The following is a 25,772-nucleotide window of genomic DNA, read 5'->3' as shown; positions in this document are numbered from 1 at the left end:
GGTGAACGACTGGGACGAAACAGAGAACGAAAATAATTGCAGCGCATTCGACGAATCGCTGAGAGAAAAACAAAACCACAAGGTCGGAGACGGTACGGTAGCCTAAGCCTACGAGTACTAGGCCGCAGAATACTCGATACGCATTAACCGACGATTGTGTATACATGTACGAAAAATTAGCACCGAAAATTTTCCAAAAGATACGCTATAGGTACATACACCGAAAGATAGATACAGTCTCGACAAAAACACAATTGAGAAAGATCACTTAGCTTCGAAAGCGTGAGCGCATGGAACAGCTTCGAAAGGACGTGCCCTCGCCGAGATCTCGCGAGGATCTCGCGATCATAGTTATATCCTTATTATGTGTATTAGTGTAAGGCTGTGTCTTCCATTAATTTAAATACTCCATTGCACCAAGTGAAATAAGAGTAGATTCCCTTCACATTCCCCTTCCAACCATTGCCAACTGCATTCCCTCAAAGCCTCAATTGCCAACTGCACTGGGTGGTTTGTTAGGGTTGCTACAGCTGTGGGTTGTTTCATCCCAAGACTCCATTAGCCACGAGGTAATCTCGGAGCCGAAGGTGGGAGGAGTCGGCCCAGCGCAGGGAACAAGGCGTGGCCTTGCCAACGCCTCCTCTAAGGGCGGGATCGGGAGCCCGCGCGACCAACCAGGGCCGAGGTGAGCTCACCGATGGGCGTGTCCTGGACACCAGCGGCTTGATCGCCTGAGGCGCTATAAAGAGCGCGCGAAAGCCTTGAAGTTGTTGGACTAAGAAAGAGAGAGGAGAGAAGGGGCGAAGCGAAGCAAAGAGAGCAAGAGAGGGAGTCAGAGAGAACAAGTGCCAAGCCTGAGAACAAGTGCAACCACCGCAGCTTTAAACCACCACAGCTTTGAGCTTCGACGGCAGTTTTCTTCCGTGGCTGCGAAGGAACGGCGGCTGCAAAACGTGCCGAACGACCAGGGGCGGCGGCTGCTCACTCCCGGCCTGACCGTGCTCCGGTTCCAGTTTTCATCCTCTCCCTCCAGCCATCCACCTCCTGCCATTCCTGTCATCATTCCCCGCGTGAGTCTGTCTTTGTTTGTTCTGTCCCTGGGTAAAGTAAGACTGTTTAGATAAGCTAGCAATTTTCACTGTGTCGTCTTGATTCCTTCTGTCTTTATTTTATGATCCTTCCTTCTCCTTGGTTACTTTTGGTTGTAAATAGCAATAAATTATATTCGTATTCCCTACTTCTGTCTTCCTCTTCTTCACATCCGTGTCGCCTTTGTCTTTTCCCTCATTGAATATCTGTGGCACGATTCGGCCAACGTTCAGGAATCGGGTTAGTCGGGGTAACTGTTCGCGCGCGGCGGCCATCCGCTCGGCAAACAACATCCTAGCCGCGACCGTAACAATATATATATATATATATATATATACAACAACAACACAACATGCATTTTAAGGCCATTTTCCCCACTAGAGCGGAGGTTAGCCTTGCGGTCCCCATGACAATCTTCTCCATTTTGCCCTATTTTCTGCATCTCTCCTTGTTAACCCCCTTGCCCGCATTTCTTCTTCCACCATCTTTAGCCAAGTCTTTCTCGGTCTTCCCCGTCCTCTACTTCCTTCTACATTAATTTCCATCACTCTTCTCAACCAGTCACTTTCATCCTTCCTCAACACATGACCAAACCATCTCAACCTGTTCCTCTTCACAGCATCAATCACAGGCAATATTCCCATCATCTTTCGCAATTCATCATTTGTCTTCCTCTCTCTCAACGGTACTCTGCACATCCATCGAACCATTCGCATTTCCACCCTTTCAAGCCTTCGTTGCTGCTCTACGTTCATTACCCATGTCTCGCTCCCATAAATCATAACACTTCTCACACATGCAGCATACACCTTTCCCTTCAGCTTCAGCGACACTCCCCTCCTCATCAGCACGCCACTCAGTTCCCGAAACTTCTTCCATGCACATCTCACTCGAGCAACCTTTGCTGAGTCTGATCCACCTTCTCCATTCAGCATGTCTCCGAGGTAGCAAAATGTTTTCACACCTTCCAGCTTCACGCCGTCTGCAAGATCAAACTCAACATTTCCTCCATCTGCAGCTCCCTCTGTGCACACCTTACATTTGAATGTAGCTGCCACACTGGTTAATGACCCTCTCAAAACACTACATTTTTGATGAACCCACTCAGCGCACATTGTACATTGAATGGAGTTCACTCTGACACTCTTCCTGCACACAGCACACGGCCACTTCCCAGTTCTTTCCACCTCACCACATGCTTTACCACTTGCCATCACCTTCGTCTTTCCGATATTCACTTTCAGACCTTTTGTCTCCATACATTCCTTCCACTTGTTCATCTTTTCCTTCAGTCCATCCATACTTTCCGCAATCAACACCAGATCATCTGCATACAACAACTCCCACGGTAAACCCTCCTTTACGTTCTGAGCCAGCACCTCCATCACAGCTACAAATAGTAGTGGACTTAGTACGGACCCCTGATGCACTCCCACCTTCACCTCAAACTCACCACTGTTCCCGTCCTTCGTCCTTACAGCTGTGCGCGCTCTTTTGTACATTGCCATCACGACTCTGATCAACCATTCCTCCACTCCTAACTTCCTCAATGCCCATGTCAATACTTTGCGTGGAACCCTATCGAATGCTTTCTCCAGATCAACAAACCCAAAAAACAACTTCTTCCTCTTTTTTTTTTTTTTTTTTTTTTTGTATACAAGATCGAGGCTCGTGAAAGAGCGAACATTAATCACACAGAAAGACAAACCGACACATAAAACATATAACATCGGGAGCGGTAGACAAGATGGGGAGAGAGGGTGAAGGACACAAACACAACATTTGAGAGCAGGGACCGAGAGACATGGAGACATCGAGAGATCTGAGAGAGGGCGAGGGCTTTGGGGGGGGGGGCATGGGAAGGGGGCGGTGGGAGAGGTATAAAACATATGGACACTGCCAGGACTTCCAGGAAAGAAGTTGGAATTTCAAACAAGGTGGATCTGGGGTGAATTAGCGGGGGTAGAAAAGATCAAGGTTTTGGATGGGGGAAGATAAGAGATGGTGGTGAACAGCTGTTTTAAAGACCTGGAGGGAGGAGTGGGATTGAAGGGAGTGAGGGAGTTTGTTCCAGAGGCGGGAGAAAAGAGGAATGAAAGAGTGAAGGTGAGCAGAGAGCCGAGATTTCGGCAGTTTAACCATCAGAGGGTTGCTGGCAGATCTTGTGCGACCTGTAGGAATATTTGGGGGACAGAGCACAGAGAGAGCTGGGGGTGCAAGGCCGGAGAGGAGTCGGTAGAAGACAGAAAGACCACCTACCTGCCTGCGGTGAGTGAGTGAAAGGCCCTCAGAGATAGCTTCATCGCGGGAGATTCCAATAATTCTGAAAGCTTTGGTTTCAACAGCGTGAAGCCGAGCTAGGTGTGAGGCAGGAGCACCGGCCCGTAGGGGAGAACAGTATTCCATTGAGCTGCGGATGAAAGCCTTGTATGTGGTGAGGAGCTCAGGTGTGCCGAGGAAGGACTTCGCACGACGGAGGATGCCCAGTCGGCGACTGGCTTTGGAGGCCAGCTTGGAAATGTGGTTTTCCCAAGAAAGATCATGGCAGATAGTGAGACCCAAAATCTTGAGTGACAGAACTTCTTGGAGAGGATTGTTGAGAAAGTAGATGGGAGGGTTGTCCAGTGGATCTTTTCGGAGAGACATAGTAAGAGTGTGAGATTTGTCAGGATTGAAAGACATGTTCCACTTGTTTGACCAGTCTGTGATTTTGTCCAGGTCTTCAGAGAGTGAGGAGGCAGCAGACTGCCGATCTGAGGGAAGAGGAATGGAGCGGCAGAGAGTGGAGTCATCAGCAAAGAGATAGAGAGGATTTTCGAGAGAGTCAGAGAGATCATTGATGAAGACCAGAAAAAGCACGGGGCCCAGAACACTGCCTTTGGGAACTCCAGCCTGAACAGGAAGAGGAGATGAGAGAAACCCATTCAGGGCCACATGTTGACGACGACTAGAGAGGAAGTCCGCCAGCCATGCGTGGAGATTTCCATGGATACCAAAGGAGGAGAGTTTGGTGAGCAGAGCGGGGTGCCAGACCGTGTCGAAGGCACGTGATATGTCGAGGGAGACAGCTCTAATTTCCTGTTTGCCATTGAGGACCTCCATCCATTGTTGAGACAGCAGAAGCAGCATGTCCAGAGTAGAGTGACCTGGTCTGAAACCAAATTGATGATCAGAGATCAAGCCATTGGAGAAGAGGAAAGATTTCATATCCGAAGCAATGATGGATTCCATGACTTTGCTGATAATTGGGAGAAGGCTGATTGGTCTGTAGTTGCTAGGATCTGTTTTTGCACCTTTTTTGTGCAAAGCGGTGATGTTGGCTGATTTCCAAGCAGATGGCAGTTGACCTTGAGCAAAAGAGCGGGTGAAGAGAACAGAGAGAGGGTGAGATAGAGCAGCAGAGCAGGATTTTAGGACCCGTGGGCTGATGCCGTCGGGTCCAGTTGCAGAATCAGAGACGAGGGTTGACAGAAACTTTTCCACCTTGTCAGGAGGAAAGGACACGGAGTCCAGGAGCAGCAGGGTACGACTGGGTATGGTGGGTACAGAGAGGGATGGGTTTGGGACACAAGATTTAGAGGCAAACACAGAGTTGAGGCATTCAGCTTTTTCACGTGCGGAGTCAGCTGTGTAGCCATTTGAGGTAAGGGAGGGGATGGAGGGGGAACAAACACCAGAAACGGATTTGACCAGACGCCACCAGGATTTGGAAGAGGGAGACAGATAAGAGAGTTCGGTCTTGAGAATGGAGAGATATTGTTTCCTGGCTCTCCTGAGGGTGGACACACACTTGTTTCGGGCTTTGTGAAAGGAAATGAGATTTCCTTCCGTTGGATTTGCTTTCCAGGAGACGAAGGCAAGTTGTTTCTGGGCAACAGCCTCACCACAAGATTCCGTGTACCATGGACGGGAGGAAGGGTATGACAACTGAAGACGAGATGGGATAAATCTGTGCATGAGAGAGAGCAATTTACTTTGGAAGAATTCCCAGGATGAGTTGATGTCAGAGGTGGTAGAGATGGGAGACCAGTCCAGATGATTGATGGCTGCTTGAAGACCGTGCCAGTTGGCCTGAGTGAAATGCCAGACTCGTCGACGCTGAGTAGGCTCCCTGAGGATGGTCAGAGAGATGTCCACTTTAACAAGGACATGATCAGATGATCCGATCGGAGCAGAAGAAGAGCAGCAGACATTTTCAGGGAAGTTAGTCATAACCAAGTCCAGAAGAGAAGATGTTCCGTTGACTGAGATCCGGGTCGGGAAATTGACAGATTGTGTCAGTCCCAGTGAGTCGCAGAGGTCCTTTGCTGAGGAGCCATGGCTGGTGAGAGAGGTACCCACACCCAGCCAACTGGCATGATGACAGTTGAAATCACCACATATGAGGAAGAGAGAGTTGGGATGAGTAGATAGAAGTTGGTCCATATCATCAGACAGCGAGATGTAGATGGAGTCATCACTGTTTGGTGGACGGTACAACACACATATGAACAAGAGGTGGGAGCGAAGGGGAAGCCGTAGCCAGAGGTATTCCTGGGGGTGAGGTGGAGAGAGTGCAGTGCAGGGCGAGTGAGGAAGAGAGTTTTTGATAAAGATAGCAACCCCGCCTCCAGGACGAGGCTCAGGTCTATCATACCGGAGGAGGGAGTAGCCCGGGAGAGATACTATGGAATCAGAGACATCATAAAGGAGGAAAGTTTCTGTTAAGCAGATCACGTCTGGTTTGACAGAAGCAACCTGTATGGAGAGATCCGTTAAGTTTGAACGAAGGCCCCGGATGTTTGAGGTCCATACCGTTAATGAAGAGGAAGGGGGAGCATCAGATACAGAACAGGGGGGAGGAGGGGTAGGGTAAGATGTGGAAGAGGTGGAAGAGGTAGGGAGAGCTGTTGAAGGTGTGTCAGAGATTTCAGAATAGCTCGGAGAAAGGGAAGGATGGGGCGGACAAAAGGTTTGATGGTGATTGGGTGAGCCACAATGAGGTGTTATTTGAGGAGGGGGAAGAGCGAGGCAGAAGGTTGGGGGAGATGGAGGTGAGAGTTTGAAGGGGGAAGAAGCGGGGAGGACGCTTTGAGGAGGGGGAGTGAGAGGGGGGAAATTGAGAAGCAATGAGGGTGGGGAGATTTGAAGGGGAGGGGTGAGGGGGGAGTTTGGGAGGGAAGGGACAAGGGGAGGGATTTGAAAGGGATGGGATATGGGGGAGATTTGGAGGGGAGGGGTGAGGCAGGAGTCTAGGAGGGGAGGGGCGAGGGGGCGTCTTGGCGGGGAGGGGTGAGGGGGTAGTTTAGGAGGGAGGGGGCAAGGGGGGAGATTTGAAAGGGATGGGTGATGGGGAAGATTTGGAGGGGAGGGGTGATGGGGAAGATTTGGAGGGGAGGGGTTATGGGGAAGATTTGGAGGGGAGGGGTGAGATTGGATTTTTGAAAGTGTACGATTTATGGGAAACGAACATTTATTGCAAAATGAGTTTCTTGTGACCTTCGAGTTAAAAATACGTTTAAGGACGCTGGATGGAGGATGGAGTGCAGGAGAGTTTAGGGAATGTAGAAAAAAGGCACTATAGGAGATGGATATTTTTTTTGGGATGAATTGATTTGGTGAGCAAGTCGAAAGCAGCCTTTTAAAGAAGAAGAAGAAAAAGGTGTTATAAAATATGACGGAATACATAACTTGAGGGGAAAGTGTAAACATTGAAGGTTAATGAGTGAAAACTATCTGGGGAAATGGGGGAGAAACACGTGGTCGAAGAACGAACGAACGAATAAGAATGAATAAACGAATGAGAACAGAGAAGGAAATGTTTTTTTTTTTTTTTTTTTTTTTTTTTGAGTTGAGATTTACACAAGGAAGTAGGCTATGGGTGAAAAGCCTGGGAATACAGAGAACGAAAGTTATTGGATCACAAACGACGGACCGCTGAGAGAAAAACAAAGCCTCAAGGTTGTACAGTGCACACTGTACAAGGCCTCAAGACACAACACGAATTAACACGATTTTCAATACAGGTATGAAAGATTTGCACCGAAAAATCTTCGTCGGGACACAATATACGTACAACACCATAAATAAATACAGTTTTAACGAAAATACAAATGGGAACAATCACTTAACTTCGATTTCAAATCGTTCGCGACGCGGCAAAGGCCTTGCTCGCGACACGGCAAACAGACGATCAATTTATGAAAGATAAACACCGAGAAACAACCAAAGTTGCACACAACTTCACACACCGAAAGATAAATACAGTTTCGACAAAATACAATTGTGAACAGACTTAACTTCGAAAAACGTGGAGACCGTGTGGAGCTTCGAAAATCCCTCCCACCGTCTCCGAGATCTCACGAGACCGAGGAGGAAAGTTTCTGTTAAGCAGATCACGTCTGGTTTGACAGAAGCATGTACTTCTCCTGCAACTGCCTCACAATTAAAAGCGCGTCTGTCGTTCCTCTTCCTGGCATAAATCCAAACTGCATTTCGTCGATCTTCACTTTCTTCCTTATCCTCCTCTCCAACACCCTTTCCAATACCTTCATTCCATGCTCCAATAACTTTATCGCTCGGTACGAGCCACACTCCAGAGGGTCACCTTTCCCTTATATATATAAATATATATATATATATATATGTATATATATATATATACACATATATGTATATACACAAGTATATAGTCTTCACAAACTGCTCCAAAGTGATGAAGCGAAAAAAATGCAGATACAAGTAGAGCTACATTCAAAGTACACCACCCTGATGGCAAACAAATAAATAATATATCCTCCAGTGTGCGACATTTCAGGGGTGCCTTGGGCACCCGGCGATGCTGCCGTTCAAACGCATGGAGATGGAGTTGGGAGTGGTGTTCAATAATTGATTGATTAATTGATTCGTAACGCAATGAAAATAAATAAATAAATAAGAGTCGTAAAAATAATTCATTCCTTAATCAATTCGCTAATATCATACCTAAACCACCACCGTTTCATATGAATTCGTAACTTTTTGGAAATTAATTAATTAAGTGAATAATTAGCTAATTAATCGATTAATTGATTAATCAATGAATCAAAAATACCTTTATAGTCAAATCACTTCGTCATTGTCGTTTCCAAATATCAGCTTCCAAGCTCAAAAGGTGCCTGAGATATTGCCCAGATGAGAAAAAAAAAAAATAAGCACTTAATATATATAAATAAAAAATAACCACCTTTAGAGGCCATTTTTCCCCGCAAAGCGGGGGTTGGCCTTTTTCGGGAACCGTGGTTGTTGTTGTTTTTCGGTCCCCTATTTGAAGCAATGTTTTACGGCCGGATGCCCTTCCTGACGCCAACCCTTTTTGCCGCCTTTAACGACAAACAGGGAATTACCAGTGAACTGGTACTCAATTAGCCGACCTCGGAAGGATGACAGGCTGAGTCAACCCCCCTGGCGTTAATTCAGCGATCGACCGGGATTCGAACCCAGGATCCTTGGATCCTAAGCCGGCACCCTAGCCGCTAGCCCAACACCAGGGATTAATAAATCGATAATAATTAAGTAATTAATCAATTTATTGATGAATCAAAAAAAAAAAATAGCTTTTTGCCAAAGCACTTGTTCACTATTGTGCCCAAATTACAGCTTCCTAGCTCAAAGGATGGCTGAGATATTGCCCAGACAAACGAGAGAACCTTGACCTTTGACCTATATAGTCAAAAAAACTGACAGCTTCACTTTTGTCCTTTGGAATCCTCTGGTAAAGTTTGACGGAGATAGCTGAAAGCGTTCGCGTGTTATCGCACTCACAAACAAACAAACAAACAAACAAACACAAATGAGACAGACCGACATATGACGAAAATTGAACAAGAAAGCAAGAAAGACGAAGTGAAAACTAAGGACTCCCCCTTCGGCGTCCCGTGATGACGTCATGCAGCGCCTCGAGGCGGGATAGGAAAGGAGTGGCGGTGTACAAAAACATGAATAAAGAAAATTAACAGAGGAAATCAGATGATTCTCAGTTGCATAAGTATTCTAACCCTTTGCCTTATTAACCCTATATCATTTCAGGAGCAAATTATTTGTTTGAAAAGTTACAAAATAGGTGTAATAGGTTTTACCTGTCTGTAATCAGTGGTTTCAGTTAAAAATTAAGTTCCCCCACTTATCTGAGGAGTTTTAAGGTGAAACAAATGGGCAAAGATTTCACCATCTCTCTGTGCGAACCTGGAAGAGACCCTCCCACAAAGACTTGTAGCAGTCGTTGCTGCAAAAGGTGCTTCCACCAAGTGCTGACCGAAGGGGCTGAATACTTTTACAACCAGTGAATTTTGATTCGTACATGATTTTTACAGGTATTCCTGTCATGTAACCTCATTCAACTTTAACAATGTTTAGGTTGATCTCTTCATTTATGAATAAAAAAGTTCATTTGGAAATTATTTTATACATAATTCGTAATTCATCTAAATGTGGCATTGTTGGTAGGAGGTGAATACTTTTGCAGGCCACCGCATATTAACTAAGGAAGTATAAACAACAAGGTTGAAGAAAATCGTATCATAGGATTTACTATAATTTGTCAAAACTATTAGGCTGGCAGGATGGCCTCGAGGTACGCACCCTCACCCCTAAGCTGTCTAGCCTGGGTTTGAATCCCGAACCAGCTCAAAACTCTCATCTCAGTGTTTTACAGACAGGATGATTCATCAGTGTGTGTGCCGTCCCTCGGATGGTTGTTAAACTGAGCGACCCGTCTGCCGGATTTGTTGGTAGACCTTATAGATCCCACGGTGTCCTTTGCAAAGAGTAGGCGAGTTATCACCGGCACCTTGGCCAAGCTCCAAATTCCTGCCCTAACCTACAGAGGACATTGCATCAGCGGTAGAGCTGCACTCTCAGCCAATGATGTTACACCACAGCCTTGTGCTGCATAAAAAAAGAAGAAGAAAAAGCAAAAACATTGAACACAGGCACATCAAATAGTTAACAATCAATTCTGTTCAATTGCTTTATTGTCTGTTTTCGTGTCTGCAAATACTACTTTGGCATTGAAGTCGGTATGGCTGGAAACCTGATGTTCTTTTTATTTTTGTTATTCAATCGTAGTTTGTGACTCATTTTTCTGAAAGACACCACACCGATAAACTTATAAATTCACGGGGTTGTTGCAAGTAACGAGGCCTAGTGCCTCTCCCCGAAGAAAACTGACTAGGCGAAAGGCTTGGTGGCCAAGTTGGATTTTTCAGTTCCTTTTTAAAAGGTTGTTTGAAAGACTTGGGAGCTATTTTGGATTTATTGTTTTTATCAAATAAAATGTTGACATTCTTCTCCAGAACCACTAAACTGATCAATACAAAACTTCAGCTACGATACATCAACAATACATCAGAGAGTTTCAGATTTGCAAAGGAGAAGCGTCTCTGAAAATAAATAGCCGGAAAAATACAAATGACAATACAAAGAAGTATATCATAGGCCAATAAATCAGGCAAATGATGGATTAAAATTTGTATCTTACATACAATGTGACGATTCACCAAATGTCCGTCTGTCTGTTCGAAGGTACCGTAAAAACTGCTGAACCGATCACAAAGATATTTTGGGTGGGTAATCCTGGGACCCCTGGGAGTAAAATAGGCTATTTAGTTTTCCCAATTCCAGCTTTGGTCTCCAGCATTCTCAGGTTTGGACTCCCGCATAACATTCGCGTTCGCATAACGTTCATTGTGACGATGTTCTCATTGTGACGATGTTGTGACGATGTATGTGTTCACGGTAGTGTTTGACGTGACGGTGTGAGAACGTAATTTCGTAATGTTTTTCGTTTCGTAATCCTTTAATGAACGTTTAATGTTTAATGAACGTGTAATGCCCTTCGATGTCCGGGGCCGCACGCGCGCTACACTGGACGGGCCAGCGTGTACCTTGCCCTTCTCCATCATGCTCGGGTAAACCGCTGAGCCCCATCCGTGATGGGGATTGGGGCTTGAGACAGTGTCCCACGAACGAGGAATTCCCAGTAAGCACGAGTCATCAGCTCGCGTTGATTAAGTCCCTGCCCTTTGTACACACCGCCCGTCGCCGCACAAACATCACAATGAAACACAATCACAATTCACATATTCGTGCAATCCGTAATTTCGTAATGTTTTTCGTTTCGTAATCCTTTAATGAACGTTTAATGTTTAATGAACGTGTAATGCCCTTCGATGTCCGGGGCCGCACGCCGGACGGGCCAGTGTAGCGCGCGTTTGAAAACACGATTTGAAACATGATGGAATAATATTTACCGATATGAACAGTGATGTGGCTTTTATTGAAATTCTAAAGATACGGTTTTGATTTTGATGATTTACGTGTGATATGATTTGACGGATGTTTATATGAATCGTTTAAAATAACAAGTTTCTGCCTTCAATTTCTGATATTTTGCCTTTTCATTTCGGCTTCCCAATTGAAGCCCCGCCCATAGGGCGGGTACCGTTGCAAGTATGTAGTAGGCCCTAATACAAGTCATAGGCTTTGGCGATTAGGATTTTAACATATGTGACCATATCCTTTAAACTCCCTCTTAGCAACCAAGCAACCAATGCCGATTTCAACAACAAAATCGTTTTCTGTAGGTTTGTATGAGTAGTTTTCCTGGTTTCGAAAATGCTAAATTTGAAGGTGTCTTTTGTTACTGGCTAGAAGCCTTGACACTTGCGAGCAACTCTCACTATAATTAAGGTTGCAAGTTGTATACATGAGAAACACCCATAGGGAGCGGCAAGGGGGTGTGGAGGAGGGGGCATCACCTATGAATAAATAAAAAGGAGGGAGAACATCTCACCTTTCTTTGTCGAGATTAAGTGTTGGATGATGACATCAGTGATGTTGTCTCGGTAGGCATACCTGTCCTTGTACAGACCGTGTACGGTATTGAACACCAAGTGATACATGGCTATGGTGCCATCTTGACATCCCAGCGCCTTCAGAAATAAAATCCACCACACAAGATAAATTAGTTGTACTACTCTGCTTCTTCGGTAAAAGTTCTTACCGGGTTGTAGGTTCATTAGTAAAGAATAGCAGAGTAACCGCTGTACGGGCGATCTCGTTCCGAGCGTGCAACACGTTATTCTGGCACATCCCTTTATTTGGGCGGTGTATAGGCAACAGACCACTGCCTCAATCGCTCCCATAAACAAAAATAACCCGACTTAGATACAACAACATGCATACTGAAGTGCAAATGTAATACATTATGGTTATGTAGCTCAGATAATTCCAATTGCACTGGCCCATAGGTTGACAGCAGCAGCCTGACCTTTAGGCCTGAACCTGAGGCCTATATTAGCGAATGTACTGTCGCCTTCACAAGGCCCATGACGCCTTTCGGTTCCAAACATTCAATATTTGATGATCCTTTTAACAGTCGCTTAAGTTGTTTTACACTGAACGGTAAACTTACATGGAGGGTATGGAGATTGTGAATACAGTACGACACTTCTGAAGAAGTCGTTGGCTTGCCAAAATGGCAGGCGTATGATTTTTTTTTCAGGTTACAATTGTGGGTGGCTTTAGGACAACTGTCCAACCAATGGGTATACAGCAGACATGGTGCATATTATATACATACATACAGGTAGTGGACAAAAAATGGAAAAAACCTGGGTAAATGGTAGACACTAAGTATATTGAAAGCAACGGCTTTCACACAGGTGTGGCCCATGTGTTAAATAAGCATTATAACATCCCAGCATGCTTAGGGTCATGCATAAAAATACTGCACAGGCCTGGTTGCCTATAATTATGGCTAGCATGGCTGCAAGAGGAGACCTCAGTGACCTTGAAAGAGGGGTGATTGTGGGTGCACATTTGGCAGGAGCTTCAGTGACAAAGAAAATTCACCTTGCTGATGTTTCACGAGTAACAGTGTCTAAGGTGACGTCGACATGGAACTCTGAAAGAAAGACATCATCAGCAAAGGGCAACAGTGGGCGGAAGCGCATACTCCAGGATCGTCATAACTTGAACTTGAAGCAGGTGAGCAATTGCAGATCAATTGACTGTAAATTTCAACCTGGGGCGCGAGCAGCCAGTTTCGTCAAAAACGGTCGGCTGAAAGCTCCACAGAGTGGGATACCAGTCGGGTTGCAGTGCACACACCGCTCATCTCACCTGGCAATGCACGTTTGCGAGTCCAGTGGTGCAAAGAGCACAGGTAATGGACTACCGAGCAGTGGAGAAATGTGATATGGTCAAATTAATCATCCTTCACCATGTTCTCGACAAACCGACGAGTGCTCATGTGGCGCCACGCTAAATAACTCTACAATCCTGAGTGCTTGATTCAAAAAGTGAAGGCTTCTGGTGGTTCTGTAATGCTGTTGGGCACATTTTCCTGGCACGGTTTGGGTGCAGTCATTCCCTTAGAAGGCAAGGTCAATGCCAATCACTACTTAATGGTTCTGAATGATCTTCTTCACCCCATGTTGCTGCATGTATTTCCTACCAGGAGCGGTATCTTCCAGGATCTCATGTCACAATGCTCTCATCCACAGAGCACATGTGGTCGCCATATGGTTTGAAGAGCATGACACTGATGTTATCCAAATGTCATGACCTTCTCAGTCACCAGATCTGAACCCAATCGAGCATTTATGGGATATTCTGGAATGATGCATGAAACAGTATTTTCCACCTCCATCAAACAGGTGTGAGTCGATTGACATTCTCATGGAAGAATGGTGCCGCATCCCTCCTGCAGAATTCCAGATGCTGGTGGACTGTGTGTCACGGTGCAAACAGGCCGTAATGGCTGCACATGGTGGCCCAACGCCCTATTAAGTGACTTTACATTGGCATTTCCATTTATATGTCCACTACCTGTAAAATCATACATACATATATTTGCTCCATTACATATAAATTATGTGTAGGCACACATTTTTCACATTTGTATCTCGATTAGCTATACGCATTGGTTGTTGCATATCAGTTCAAATAAGACAACAAAATTTGAAACAAGAAACAATAATGTGATACGAATTCAAACTTCACATAAACCTCGACAATTCAAACCATGCATCAAGAGACATGCTAGTGACTAAAGCCAGGTTATTTCAAGAATGGAATGCACACAATGAAGAAAAGCAGAAGCCTTCATTCGCTAAAGGAGCCAAATACACACGACAAGATAAGAAAATCTCCATTAGTCGTTGCACAACTGAACCACCTTCAGAGGCCATTTTTGCCCGCAGAGCAGGGGTTGGCCTTTTTTGGGCACCATGGCCCCTTTTTTTTTTTTGAAGCAATGTTTTATGGCCGGATGCCATAAAACCCTGTTAGTCATAACCCTGTTGTAAGTCATAAAAGTCATAAACCCTGTTTATGAACCCTAGTCATAGTCATAGTCAAGTCATAGTCAAGTCATAAACCCTAGTCATAAAACCCTGTTAGCCATAAAACCCATAAAACCAACCCTGTTAGTCACCCCTTGCGACACACAGGGAATTACCAGTGAACTGGTACTCAATTAGCCGACCTCGGAAGGATGACAGGCTGAGTCAACCCCCCTGGCGTTAATTCAGCGATCGACCGGGATTCGAACCCAGGATCCTGGGATCCCAAGCCGGCACCCTAACCACTAAGCTAACACCAGACTACAAGCAATAAAGCAATAAAGCTGTTGCATAGCAATAAAGTTATCTACTACAGGCGTTGAAAATGGTCTTTATAAATGATGCTTGAGAAGTGTCAATGCAGAGGTAATCAAACACGATCTAAAGTAATATAAGCATCCCAAAAAAGTGGTATGGATTATTCTGATGTGAATTTTTTTTTTGATGTAGCATACTCTTTACAGGGAGTTGGTGCTGCCAAAACAGTTTATTGGCAAGGGTTATACTGGGCGGTTTGCCATTGCCTTCCCAGCATCGTTACCTCCGCGACCAAAGGTGGACGGAGGTTTGGTTTACACCCTTCTCTGTTTGTTTGTTTGTCTGTAAGCAGGATATCTCAAAAATCAGTGGACGGATTCGGATGAAGCTTGGTGGGCAGGTTGGGCGTGTGATAAGAACGAATTGATTCAATTTGGGTGAAGATCCGGATGCAGATTCGGCCTATCATTAGGATACAAAACGTAAACTGTTCAGCCTGGTGCAGATATGCACTTTGTCCTTGTTCTATCCTTGTAAATGCTGCGTGTTAAGCAAGGTAGCAGCACTTACCATTTTTAAAGTCTTTGGTATGGCTCGTCCAGGGTTTGACACACCGACACTGCGAGACTAGCGGAGGTTCGAACCATTATGCAAGCGAGTGTGGTTTTTATTGAAAAAGACAAAAGTTTTGATTCAATTGAATTTGTATTTTAATGTTTATGTGTTTTTCAACTTTTTTTGTTGTTACTTCAGGGTGCTGACATCTGCCACACAGTCACTCACACATGCTCTGGTTTAGGATAATGGTGCGGTTTGCACGAAGAGAAAGTTTGGCCAATGGGGCAAGGCACATAAATATAGACTTCATTAATATTGTTGCGGTTTTAGAATAAAGGTTAATTCCCCCTCTTAGTTAGTTGCACCACTACATGAAGCCTCGCGATAGTTCAGTTATTTCTTAGTAAATGTAAGCGTAGTCCTTTCCTGTGTTTAGTTTTGCATTTAGTAGGCCAGTGAGCTTAGGTGCTCTTTTGGCGCTTTGCTTTGGTGCTTTTGGTTTGGTGCTGGGATGCCACGCGGCAGGCCTGGGCAAGTCTACCGAGGCCGAAGGGACGAGCTGCAGGGGGAGTGGCCGGTAAGCAACGAGCCGCCAATCAGGGCTCGAGGGGAGTGGCTAACCACGACGACCAGTGGCGGGGTTTGGAACATTCGAGCTGGGCCAGGGCGGGGCCATATAACCCTGCTCCGAGCCCCCTACCTCAGTTCCGAGACGGCAGTTCAGAAGCAGATGAGTCGCGCAGCCCTTGAGTTGAGTAAGAGAAGTTCTCGGTCAGAGTCGTGTGCAAGTTACAGTTCCCTGTGAGACGATTTACAGTTCCCCGAGAGAGTGAGTTGGGTTGAGCTTGAGAACGCGAGTGGAGCTGCAGGACGAACGACTTGAATTGCCGATTGTACACAAACTCTCCCTGCACCCTGCGCTCTGCCACTGTATTAATCGCACGCTCGAGAGGACGACCCGCGCCGGGCCACAGACGCGCGATTTCCTCCTGCCTGCCTTCGCCTGGATACGTGCCGTGACCGCCAGAGGGCTACACCACGAGCGAGCTGTCCGGGAGCGACCGGCAGCAAGGCGCGTTTGGCGCACGAACCTGCTCTTATTCCATTTCCCCGTGTGAGTGATTGGGCCCGTGTCTGGGTAATAAGTTAAACTGGTTAAGCTTCTGCTCTGTGTCCCCCTTTCCTTCATCCTGATTCATTGTACATAATAGTGTAAATAAATCGTGTTCTTCCTCTGATTTGACTGTCCTGTCCCTTCCATCCTTTGCCCTAGCATGGTACGAATAAAACCGCTCGAATCGGGTTCCAATAAAAGTAACAGCACGAGTCACATGATACGCATACCGCTCGGGCGTACTCGATTAAGCGTGGCTTGTGCGAGGCTCGATCCCCGCTTTCATGGCAGCGTGGGTACCAAAGGTACGTGCGAATTTGTCCCGATACCCTTTTTCAAGTTTGCCTGGAAGTGGTGATTCGGCCTCGCAGACCCGAAGACCCAGGGGGAAAAAAGGGGTTTAATCTCCTATCCCCTTTGTAACGGGAACGGGCTTCAGGAGATCCGCAACAATATTTTCCATTAATATTTTCCACAATGGCTCCTGGATGTGATTGTACAGCTTTGAAATGGCTGAAGTTTTGTGAAATTTTTGTGAAGGAGCCGTGTTTGTCTCTTGTGTAAAATATTAATGGATACTATAGCCAAGTAATACTCACCACGTAGTTTGAATTTGGTTTGACCCGACAGCACCACACCCAGGAGGTGTGCTCTGCGATAATTCCAAGGTGCACACCATCATGTGAGTACAAAGAGGCCTTTCTGTCTGAACCACAGAGCAACAGGTACTCGCCCTGGGAGAAGTAGCTGATGCAGCAGGGGTCATATCCCAACCTTCGTTCTTTACCGACCTGAACACACGCAGTGGAATCACGCATGAGAAAAGGTAACCCCAAGTTATATGCATACCTATACGAACATGCAAAGCCACAAAAACTTACAAGGAACTTCAACAATGATCAGCATGCTTTTCACCTTTAACCTTGTAATAGTGTCACACAATTTCACAAGTAACACATTTCTCAAGAAAAGGAAGAAGGGCTAGAGGAAGAAGATATTGGAAGAGGAAGCCCAGCATCAAAAAATATAGCACAGTTGGTGGTTAAATGGGTAAAGCTGTGTTGCACGTCCTATAAATAGTGACCCCAAAGTCATGATGCAAGTTGTGAGGTTGCATGCCATGGTGAGGGCACAAGAGGAGAAGCGATTATCGTAGCCAGGAGACAACCAATCCATGCATCCAAGTGGCTGTCGTACCCTTGCTCCACCAAGTTGGTAGAAAGATAACCTTTGGCCCCAATCAGCCACGGCAATGATGTGATGCTGCTTATACCTGCAGGACACAAGTCACATGCATCGAACATCAGTTCATGGAATGTTAACCTTCAAACTGTAATGAAATGGCCGCATCACCTATCAAACCAATAAACAAGTACTGTATCTCAAACACAGTCAGGATTTCCTTACCGTCTTGGTTTCCAGCAAATGGACCAGATAGGTGCAGGTGTTTGGCTTGACCTATCTATGCGCGCTTTCTCCTCCCCGTTCTTGTTGCGGATGCTGATCATCCCGTTGTACAAGCCTAAGGCCAGGTATTGTCCATCATTGGTCCAGCTGAAAAAAAAACAAAAAAAAACCACCTTTAGAGGCCATTTTTCCCCGCAAGCGGGGGTTGGCCTTTTTCGGGAACTGTGGTTGTTGTTGTTTTTCGGTCCCCTTTTTGAAGCAATGTTTTACGGCCGGATGCCCTTCCTGACGCCAACCCTTTTTGCCGCCTAAGGGGAACATAAAAGGGGAACATAAAACCTGGGCATTGAATATCCAACGTGATATGAAGTAAAACCGCAGACATCATCTATGAGATAAACAGGGCGAGCTATAAATGTGACCTTGCAGTACATTTCATTTTATTACGTTTAACTGGTGGTGGTGTGTACGGACGCCCGGTAAGCTCGTAGAATCAGGGAATATGCCTCAATAATAAAGGCCATACCAGTTTGTGTCATAATCACTACGTCATAATCACGACGTGATTACAATACGTGAATGCCAAACAGAATAAACCAAATCCAAGAAACCTAGGTCGGGGGCTGTCAAACATAGACTAGCAATGAAAAACAAGCTTCTCATTGGCTGAAAAAGTAAAACCTATCGCTCACATATCTATATCGAGTTTCCGTACCCACATTGCCAGTAAGGACAAATGCTGCGTTCCATTCAGTGGGTCAAATTAAATGCACTGATCTTTATAAAAGACTCGATGAACAACCACCTTTTAGAGGCCATTTTTCCCCGCAGCGCGGGGGTTGGCCTTTTTCGGGCACCGTAGTCCCCTTTTTGTACCAATGTTTTATGGCCGGTTGCCCTTCCTGCCACCAACCCTGTTAGTCGCCTCTTGTGACACACAGGGAGTTACCAGTGAACTGGTACTCAATTTGCCGACCTCGGAAGGATGACAGGCTGAGTCTGTCTGATGACAGGCTGCTGACAGGCTGAGTCGAACCTAGCATCCTAGGATCCCAAGCCGGCACCCTAACCGCCAGGCCAACACCAGGCTTTTATTTTTAAAAAATCTATCTATATATATATATATATATATATATATATATATATATATATGATATCTATATATATATATGATATATATATATATATATATATATATATATATATATATATATATATATATATATATATATATACATATATATATATATATATATATATATATATATATATATATATATATATATATATATATATATATATATATGTAAAAGACTCAATAAATAAGTAAATTCTTCCAATTACCTGCAGCAGGTGATTCTACTAGAAATCTTATTCTTGGAGACAGACTTATTCTCAGAGGACCAAATCCCTGCAAAACAATGATGCATGAAATAGTGAGTTGGTATCTCATTATTAAAAAGAAAAATAAATCATTAATACAAGTTTAAAACGAAACAAAACAAGAAAGAGCAGTCAGAGATCGCAGACCCTCGCCAGGACGTGTTTGGTGCTTATTATTATTAGCAAATGTATTTTGTGTGGTGTTTATTAGCTGCTGTGTTTGTGTGGTTTATTGACCAAGTAGATTTATGGTCAATCCATTATGGCTGCCGAACCCCGTGACCGATGACGTCATCAATTTAATTATCCCATACAATTTTTGTGTTGACCACACTCAATAAATTTCAAAGTGATCGGATCAAGTGTTCTACATGTCTAATTATGACGTCATAATGAAATCATAGATGACATCATGAATATTTATTGTTCTCCATGGGGAGTATTTGACAATGAGCCATGTTTCAATTTTTTCCATGGAACGGTTTTGGAGATATAGAGGTGCAGTTTTTTGGTTTTTCCAAATGGTGCCCGTACCATGTGACCTATGACGTCATAGTTATCATTAAAAAAAAATTATGCAAGAAGAGGCGCTCCTATGGTGAAAATTTATTGTCATTCGGGACCAACTGTTGCAGAGAAAAGCATACTCACGTTCTGTGCGGACAGACAAACAAAAGGACCCAAATGCAATACCCTCTCCTCTGGCAGGGGTAAAAATACCACAATTTAACTCCATAGAAGTAAACTGGGTGATGTCACATCCTGAGCCAACTTGTTATCGGTGTTTGTTATTGTGTTATAAGAAAAAGAAAAGAAAATCTGTACAGAAACAATAGGAATTCCTCTACATTACATGCAGAGGAAACCTAACAAGAATAAAAAGACATAACATGTCATTGCCTCCGTGGTTTTAGTAATTTTGCTGTACGGACGGAGTCAAAGGCCGTCAGTCAGCCATATTTGGTCGGATTACAAAACCAAATCTTCTGCATATGTATACTCATGTATTGTCTTTGTGCCAAGTTTAAGCAAAATTGGTCCATGCATGTCGGGAAATGGTTGAGGACACGTTAAAAAAATGGCCTCCAGTCGGCCATCTTGGATCTGACCTCAAAAAAATGACGTGCATATGTAACCCATCATTCATTATCTGTGTGCCAAGTTTGAACAAGATGGGTAAATGCATGTCCGAGAAATGGTTGAGGACGTGGTCAATATCGGTTTTTTTTTACAACTAAAGTGGCCGCCAGTATACCAGTCGGCCATCTTTGATCAATCGCAAAATAAAATGAGGTGCACGTGTATGCCATCATGCACTGTGCTTGTACCATGGTTAAACCAAATCGCACCAAGCATGTTCACAAAATGGTTGGGGACATGTTTCAGTAACAATATGTCCGTCAGTCGGCCATGTTGGATCTGATCTCGAAAAAAAAAATGACGTGCGTATGTAAACGATCATTCATTATCTGTATGCCAAGTTTGAACATCGAGAAATGCATGTCGGAGAAATGGTTGAGGACGTATTCAACATTGGGGTTGTTTTTTTGTATACAACTAAAATGGCCGCCAGTCGGCCATCTTTGATCAAATGGTGAAACAAAATGATGTGCATATGTATACCATCATGTATTGTCTTTGTGCAAAGTATGAACAAAATTGGTCACGACATCTCCAGATATGGTGGCGGACGCACTCACGGAACGGACGGACAAGACCCAATCCAAAAGCCCCCGTTTCAGACTACATCCTTCACTCAGGTTATTGGTGGCAGCTATCTCCATAGTGATCTTCAAAACAACTTCCATACTCACCAAACTCGGTGCAAGAGCAAGATGCAAGCTGATGGTTCACTGGATTATATGCCACACACTGGATGGAATCTTTGTGTCTGACAAAATGATACACACATGCATAAATATAAATTTAAAAAATATTTTTGAAGCATCGACACAGTACTTTTGTTGTGTATGTAGAAACCTTGTACTAATTTGGTCAGTCATGGGGCAGGATGGTGAACCAGATTCTGCACTTTAGCTGTTCATTTAGCAGCAGTAGGGAAGTTCATAACCCAGGCCAAGACACTGTGATATACAGTGCATTCAGAAAGTATTCAGACCCCTCCACTTTTTTCCCATTTTGTTATGTTACAGCCTTATGCTGAAATCGTTTAAATTCATTTTTTCCCTCATCAATCTACAATTAAAACCCCATAATGACAAAGAGAAAACAGGATTTTAGAAAGTTTTGCAAATTAATTAAAAAGAAAAAACTGAAATATCACATTGACATAAGTATTCATACCCTTTGCTATGACACTTGAAATTTAGCTCAGGTGCTTCCCATTTCTCTTGATCATCTTTGAGATGTTTCTACACCTTGATTTGAGTCCACCTGTGGTAAATTCAATTGATTGGACATGATTTGGAAAGGCACACACCTGTCGAAATACAGACTTGGCATTTAATATGGAATTTTTTTTTTTCTTGACTTGGGTTTACTTTCTTAACTCAGTATATCACTCTGGTGAGTTTCTTTTACACTTTGGTGATTTATTTGTTAAAAGAACCATGTCACTGATTGTCTGTCGCAGCAAGAAGTCAACAACAGGATTATATCACAGGTGGCGTGGCAAAATGTACGGACAGGTGCATTCGATGATTGGCTTCACAGTCGGGTATACAAGGGTTGTTGTGTTCTGCATCAGTGGAAAACAACTGCTGCACATCTCCAAAAGTTATTGCCGCTTCCTCTGGAGATAGTCCGTCAACTCGACAATGCTGTTTGTCTTGGAGTGGTGGCTTTACGAAATTACGGCATGAAACAGCATGCTATTGCTCAGCAGTATGGCATCACTCAACGTCAGGTGTCAAATATCCTGAAACAAAATGCTCAGAGGGGTTTCCCTACTCCAATACCGAGGCCAGGACGTCCCCGCAGAACCACAAGGAAGGATGATCGCCAGCTGCACCGGTTAGTCCGCAATGGCCGTACCAAGTCAGCTAATCGGCTTCGGGCTGAGTGGCAGCAACTGACAAATGTGCCTGTATCCAGAAGGCTAGTCAACCAACGACTGGTTCAAGCAGGCTATCGTGCCAGGCGTCCCCTGAGAAAGCCACGCCTGACCAGATAACACGACCAGCGCCGATTGCAGTGGGCCAGAGAGCACCGTCAATGGTAGCCAGGACACTGGAATCACGTGATCTTCAGTGACGAGTCTAGATTTCTGGTCTATCGTCAATATGGCCACGTCCAAGTGTGCAGACAAGTGCATAAAGCCTACAACAAAGATTGTATAGTGCCAAGAGTCCAAGCTGGAGGTGGCGGGGTGAACGTTTGAGCTGCTTTTCATGCAGGGGGCAAAACTGACCTGGTTGTTCTGAATCGAAACCTGAACCAGTTCAAGTACAGGGCCATTCTGGAAGAATCATTGCTTCCATTTGCTCGTGCACCCTTTCGAGGAAACTGTCTTCCAAGATGACAATGCACGGCCTCATCGTGCTCGCATGATCCAACACTTTCTTGCTGACCACGGTGTAGAGCATATGGAGTGGCCTGCCATGTCCCCGGATATGAATCCGATAGATAACTTCTGGGCAGAATTAACGCGTCAAATCGACAACTTGGACCAGCAGCCGACCTCTGTGCGTGAATTGCAGCAGGCTATTGTCACTGCATGGCAAGCGATTCCTGTCCAAACCTTGGCAAATCTCGTGAACAGCATGCCTCAACGTGTACGTGCTCTCCTGAATGCTCGTGGGGGTTACACGAAGTACTGAACTGTAATTTTACTGTCCGTAATCCCAGTCGTAATTTAACTTTTGTTTTTGTTTAAAAAAAAATTAGGCTAATGTGCAAAATAAAGAGATACTTCTGGAAAACGTACAGAAGTTTAACACAGTACTGTCCATGAATTGAGTTCGATATCAGTTGACATCACTTTCAAGGATCAATTTATTTGTTTCGAAATGTCAAATGTGGTTTTTGTTTCTTTTAAAGGTCACTAACAAAATCTAGAATAATTTCAACATAATTCCAATGAACTTTTGGTTCTAAGACATCTTGAAAAGTAAGTTCACCCCCCACAAAAAAAATATTCCATAATAAATGCCAAGTCTGTAAGTTCTCACAGTTGACAATGCATATCAAAGCAAAAACCAAGCCATGAGGTCGAAGGAACTGCCTGCAGAGCTCAGAGACAGGATTGTGTCGAGGTACAGATCTGGGGAAGCCTACAAAAAAATCTCTGTTGCATTGAAGGTTCCCTGGAACGACCAGGACTCTTCCTAGAGCTGGCCGCCTGGCCAAACTGAGCAATCGGGGGAGAAGGGCCTTGGTAAGAGAGGTCACCAAGAACCCGATGGTCACTCTGGCTGAGCTCCAGAGATCCTGTGAGGAGATGAGAGAAACCTCCAGAAGGACAACCATCACTGCAACACTCCACCGATCTGGGCTTTATGGCAGAGTGGCCAGACGGAAGCCAAACAGTTTAATCTTGGTTTCATCAGCCGAAAGAATCTTGGTTCTCACAGTCTGAGAATCCTTTAGGTGCTTTTTGGCAAACTCCAAGTGGGCTTTCATGCGTCTTTCACTGAGAGGCTTCCATCTGGCCACTCTGCCACTCTGCTTCCGTCTGTTCTGAATGCACTGTAATAGGGGTGCATGGATGATACGGGTATGTGGGCCATAATTGTCCATATATAGAAGGTGTCAGGTGATGGGAAGTGCCATAATAGCCCATATATAGTGGGGGGCAGATGATGGGAAGTGGTTTGATAAGCAAACTATTGCTACGGTAGACCGGAGATTCACCAATTTAGCCATGGAATATCCTCGGAGACGGTTCTACGGGAAAGCCAAATACATCTTTTCTTCAGTTTCCGATGTACAGAAAATTCAACAAGATCTGTCACCTACAGTAGGTTCTCCGTTTGAAAATAATTGGGACTGAGCATGAACCCTGGAGGAACACAACGTGAATTTAAATTAGTGAGGTTTGGCGCCAAATTCCCAATGGCCGTGGGTTTCACTCTTGCCATGATTATAATTTCCCAAATCCGACCGTGCTCCAGGCCAACATGCTAGTGATAAGAAAACAGGGTTTGTTATAAAGACAATGGGTGGGGAAAACAAAGGGGCAACATAATTATGGATCTGTGAACAATCTAGAATTCCCACGCGTCGACGAGACTGCGACGGCTTAAAGCTGAACCTTAACCACTCACACCACAAAGAGTAAAATAGGGGAAACCCTGTTCTCGAGCAATGACTGCATGGGATGGCGAAATGGTCGTGTGAGAGAGTGTGAGGGAGACAGAGAGACAGAGAGAGAAACAGAGACAGAGAGAGAAACAGAGACAGAGAGAGAAACAGAGACAGAGAGAGAAACAGAGACAGAGAGAGAAACAGAGACAGAGAGAGAAACAGAGACAGAGAGAGAAACAGAGACAGAGAGAGAAACAGAGACAGAGAGAGAAACAGAGACAGAGAGAGAAACAGAGACAGAGAGAGAAACAGAGACAGAGACGAGAGACGAGAGACGAGAGACGAGAGACGAGAGACGAGAGAGAGAGAGAGAGAGAGAGAGAGAGGGGGAGAGAGACAGAGAGAGAAACAGAGACAGAGGAAGAGAGAGAGAGGGAGAGAGAGAGACAGAGAGACAGAGAGACAGACACAGAGAGAGAGAGAGAGAGAGAGAGAGAGAGAGAGAGAGAGAGAGAGAGAGAGAGAGAGAGAGAGAGAGAGAGAGAGACAGAGAGACAGAGAGAGAAACAGAGACAGAGGAAGAGAGAGAGAGGGAGAGAGAGAGACAGAGAGACAGACACAGAGTGAAAGAGAGAGACAGAGAGAGAGAGACAGAGACACTTTTGACTTTTGAGGTCCATTTATTACAAAATTATAAAAGTGTGTGTATGTACGATTTACAAATCACAATTCCAAACAAAACAGGAGAGAATATGAAAGCGAGGAAACAATGAGAGTGTAACAATTAATCAGTTCATCTTTATAAAAACATAAAATAAAGCAATACTACGAAAATATAAAAAGTCTTGATTATTTAAGAAAGAGATAATACCAACTCATTTTGGCAAACTTCACAGACATTTTCCAAACACCATTTTTCCACAAACACATCAAGTCCAGCCATGATCTTGGAAAAGTTAAATTCAAGTTTTAACCTTTCAGAAACAGGCACACTGAAAAACGTCATGACGTTACATTGGTGAAGCGGTTTACCGTTACACTTCTCCTTTCAGGACAAGTATGTAGCAAGTTTTGCTATCCCTACAAAAAACACAACAGTTCATACTTTTTGTCATGTTGACGTTCCTTTTTGAACCCAAAAATAAAGGATCGAAAAGTAAATCTGAAATTCATTGTGTGTGTCACAAAGTTTAACCAGTTAAATAATGGAAAAAGTCTTTCACAGCCAATAAAAAAACAAGAAGACGTCATGCGGAGCACGATACTTGCAAAATCCGCTCCCACCCCCAAGAAAAAAATTCCATTGATACAGCAAATTGTCCATATCATCAAGATTAAAATTGACAATCTTGATCAAAGCTCGGGTCAACAGGAAGAAAAGTGACGATTTTTCA

At 44.5% G+C, this 25,772-nt stretch overlaps 1 protein-coding gene across 2 annotated transcripts in view; it reads right to left on the bottom strand.

The window, feature by feature from the left end:
* IFT122 (intraflagellar transport 122) overlaps positions 1-25,772 on the bottom strand; it is a 162,435-nt gene that overhangs the window by 94,513 nt on the left and 42,150 nt on the right. For both annotated transcript variants that reach the window (XM_068111973.2, XM_068111972.2), the window contains exons 5-10: positions 20,988-21,064; positions 19,135-19,201; positions 17,791-17,937; positions 17,581-17,656; positions 16,983-17,174; positions 11,900-12,038 (exon numbers count right to left, since the gene is read on the bottom strand). In XM_068111973.2, the coding sequence (XP_067968074.2) occupies positions 11,900-12,038; positions 16,983-17,174; positions 17,581-17,656; positions 17,791-17,937; positions 19,135-19,201; positions 20,988-21,064 (698 nt within the window). The remainder of the gene's footprint in view (positions 1-11,899; positions 12,039-16,982; positions 17,175-17,580; positions 17,657-17,790; positions 17,938-19,134; positions 19,202-20,987; positions 21,065-25,772) is intronic.

The sequence above is a fragment of the Myxine glutinosa genome, chromosome 4 (assembly GCF_964187855.1).
Source record: "Myxine glutinosa chromosome 4, kmMyxGlut1.1, whole genome shotgun sequence".
NCBI classification, from domain to species: domain Eukaryota; kingdom Metazoa; phylum Chordata; class Myxini; order Myxiniformes; family Myxinidae; genus Myxine; species Myxine glutinosa.
The sequence above is the reverse complement of the archived record's forward strand: the minus strand, read 5'-3'. Positions and strand labels throughout refer to the sequence as shown.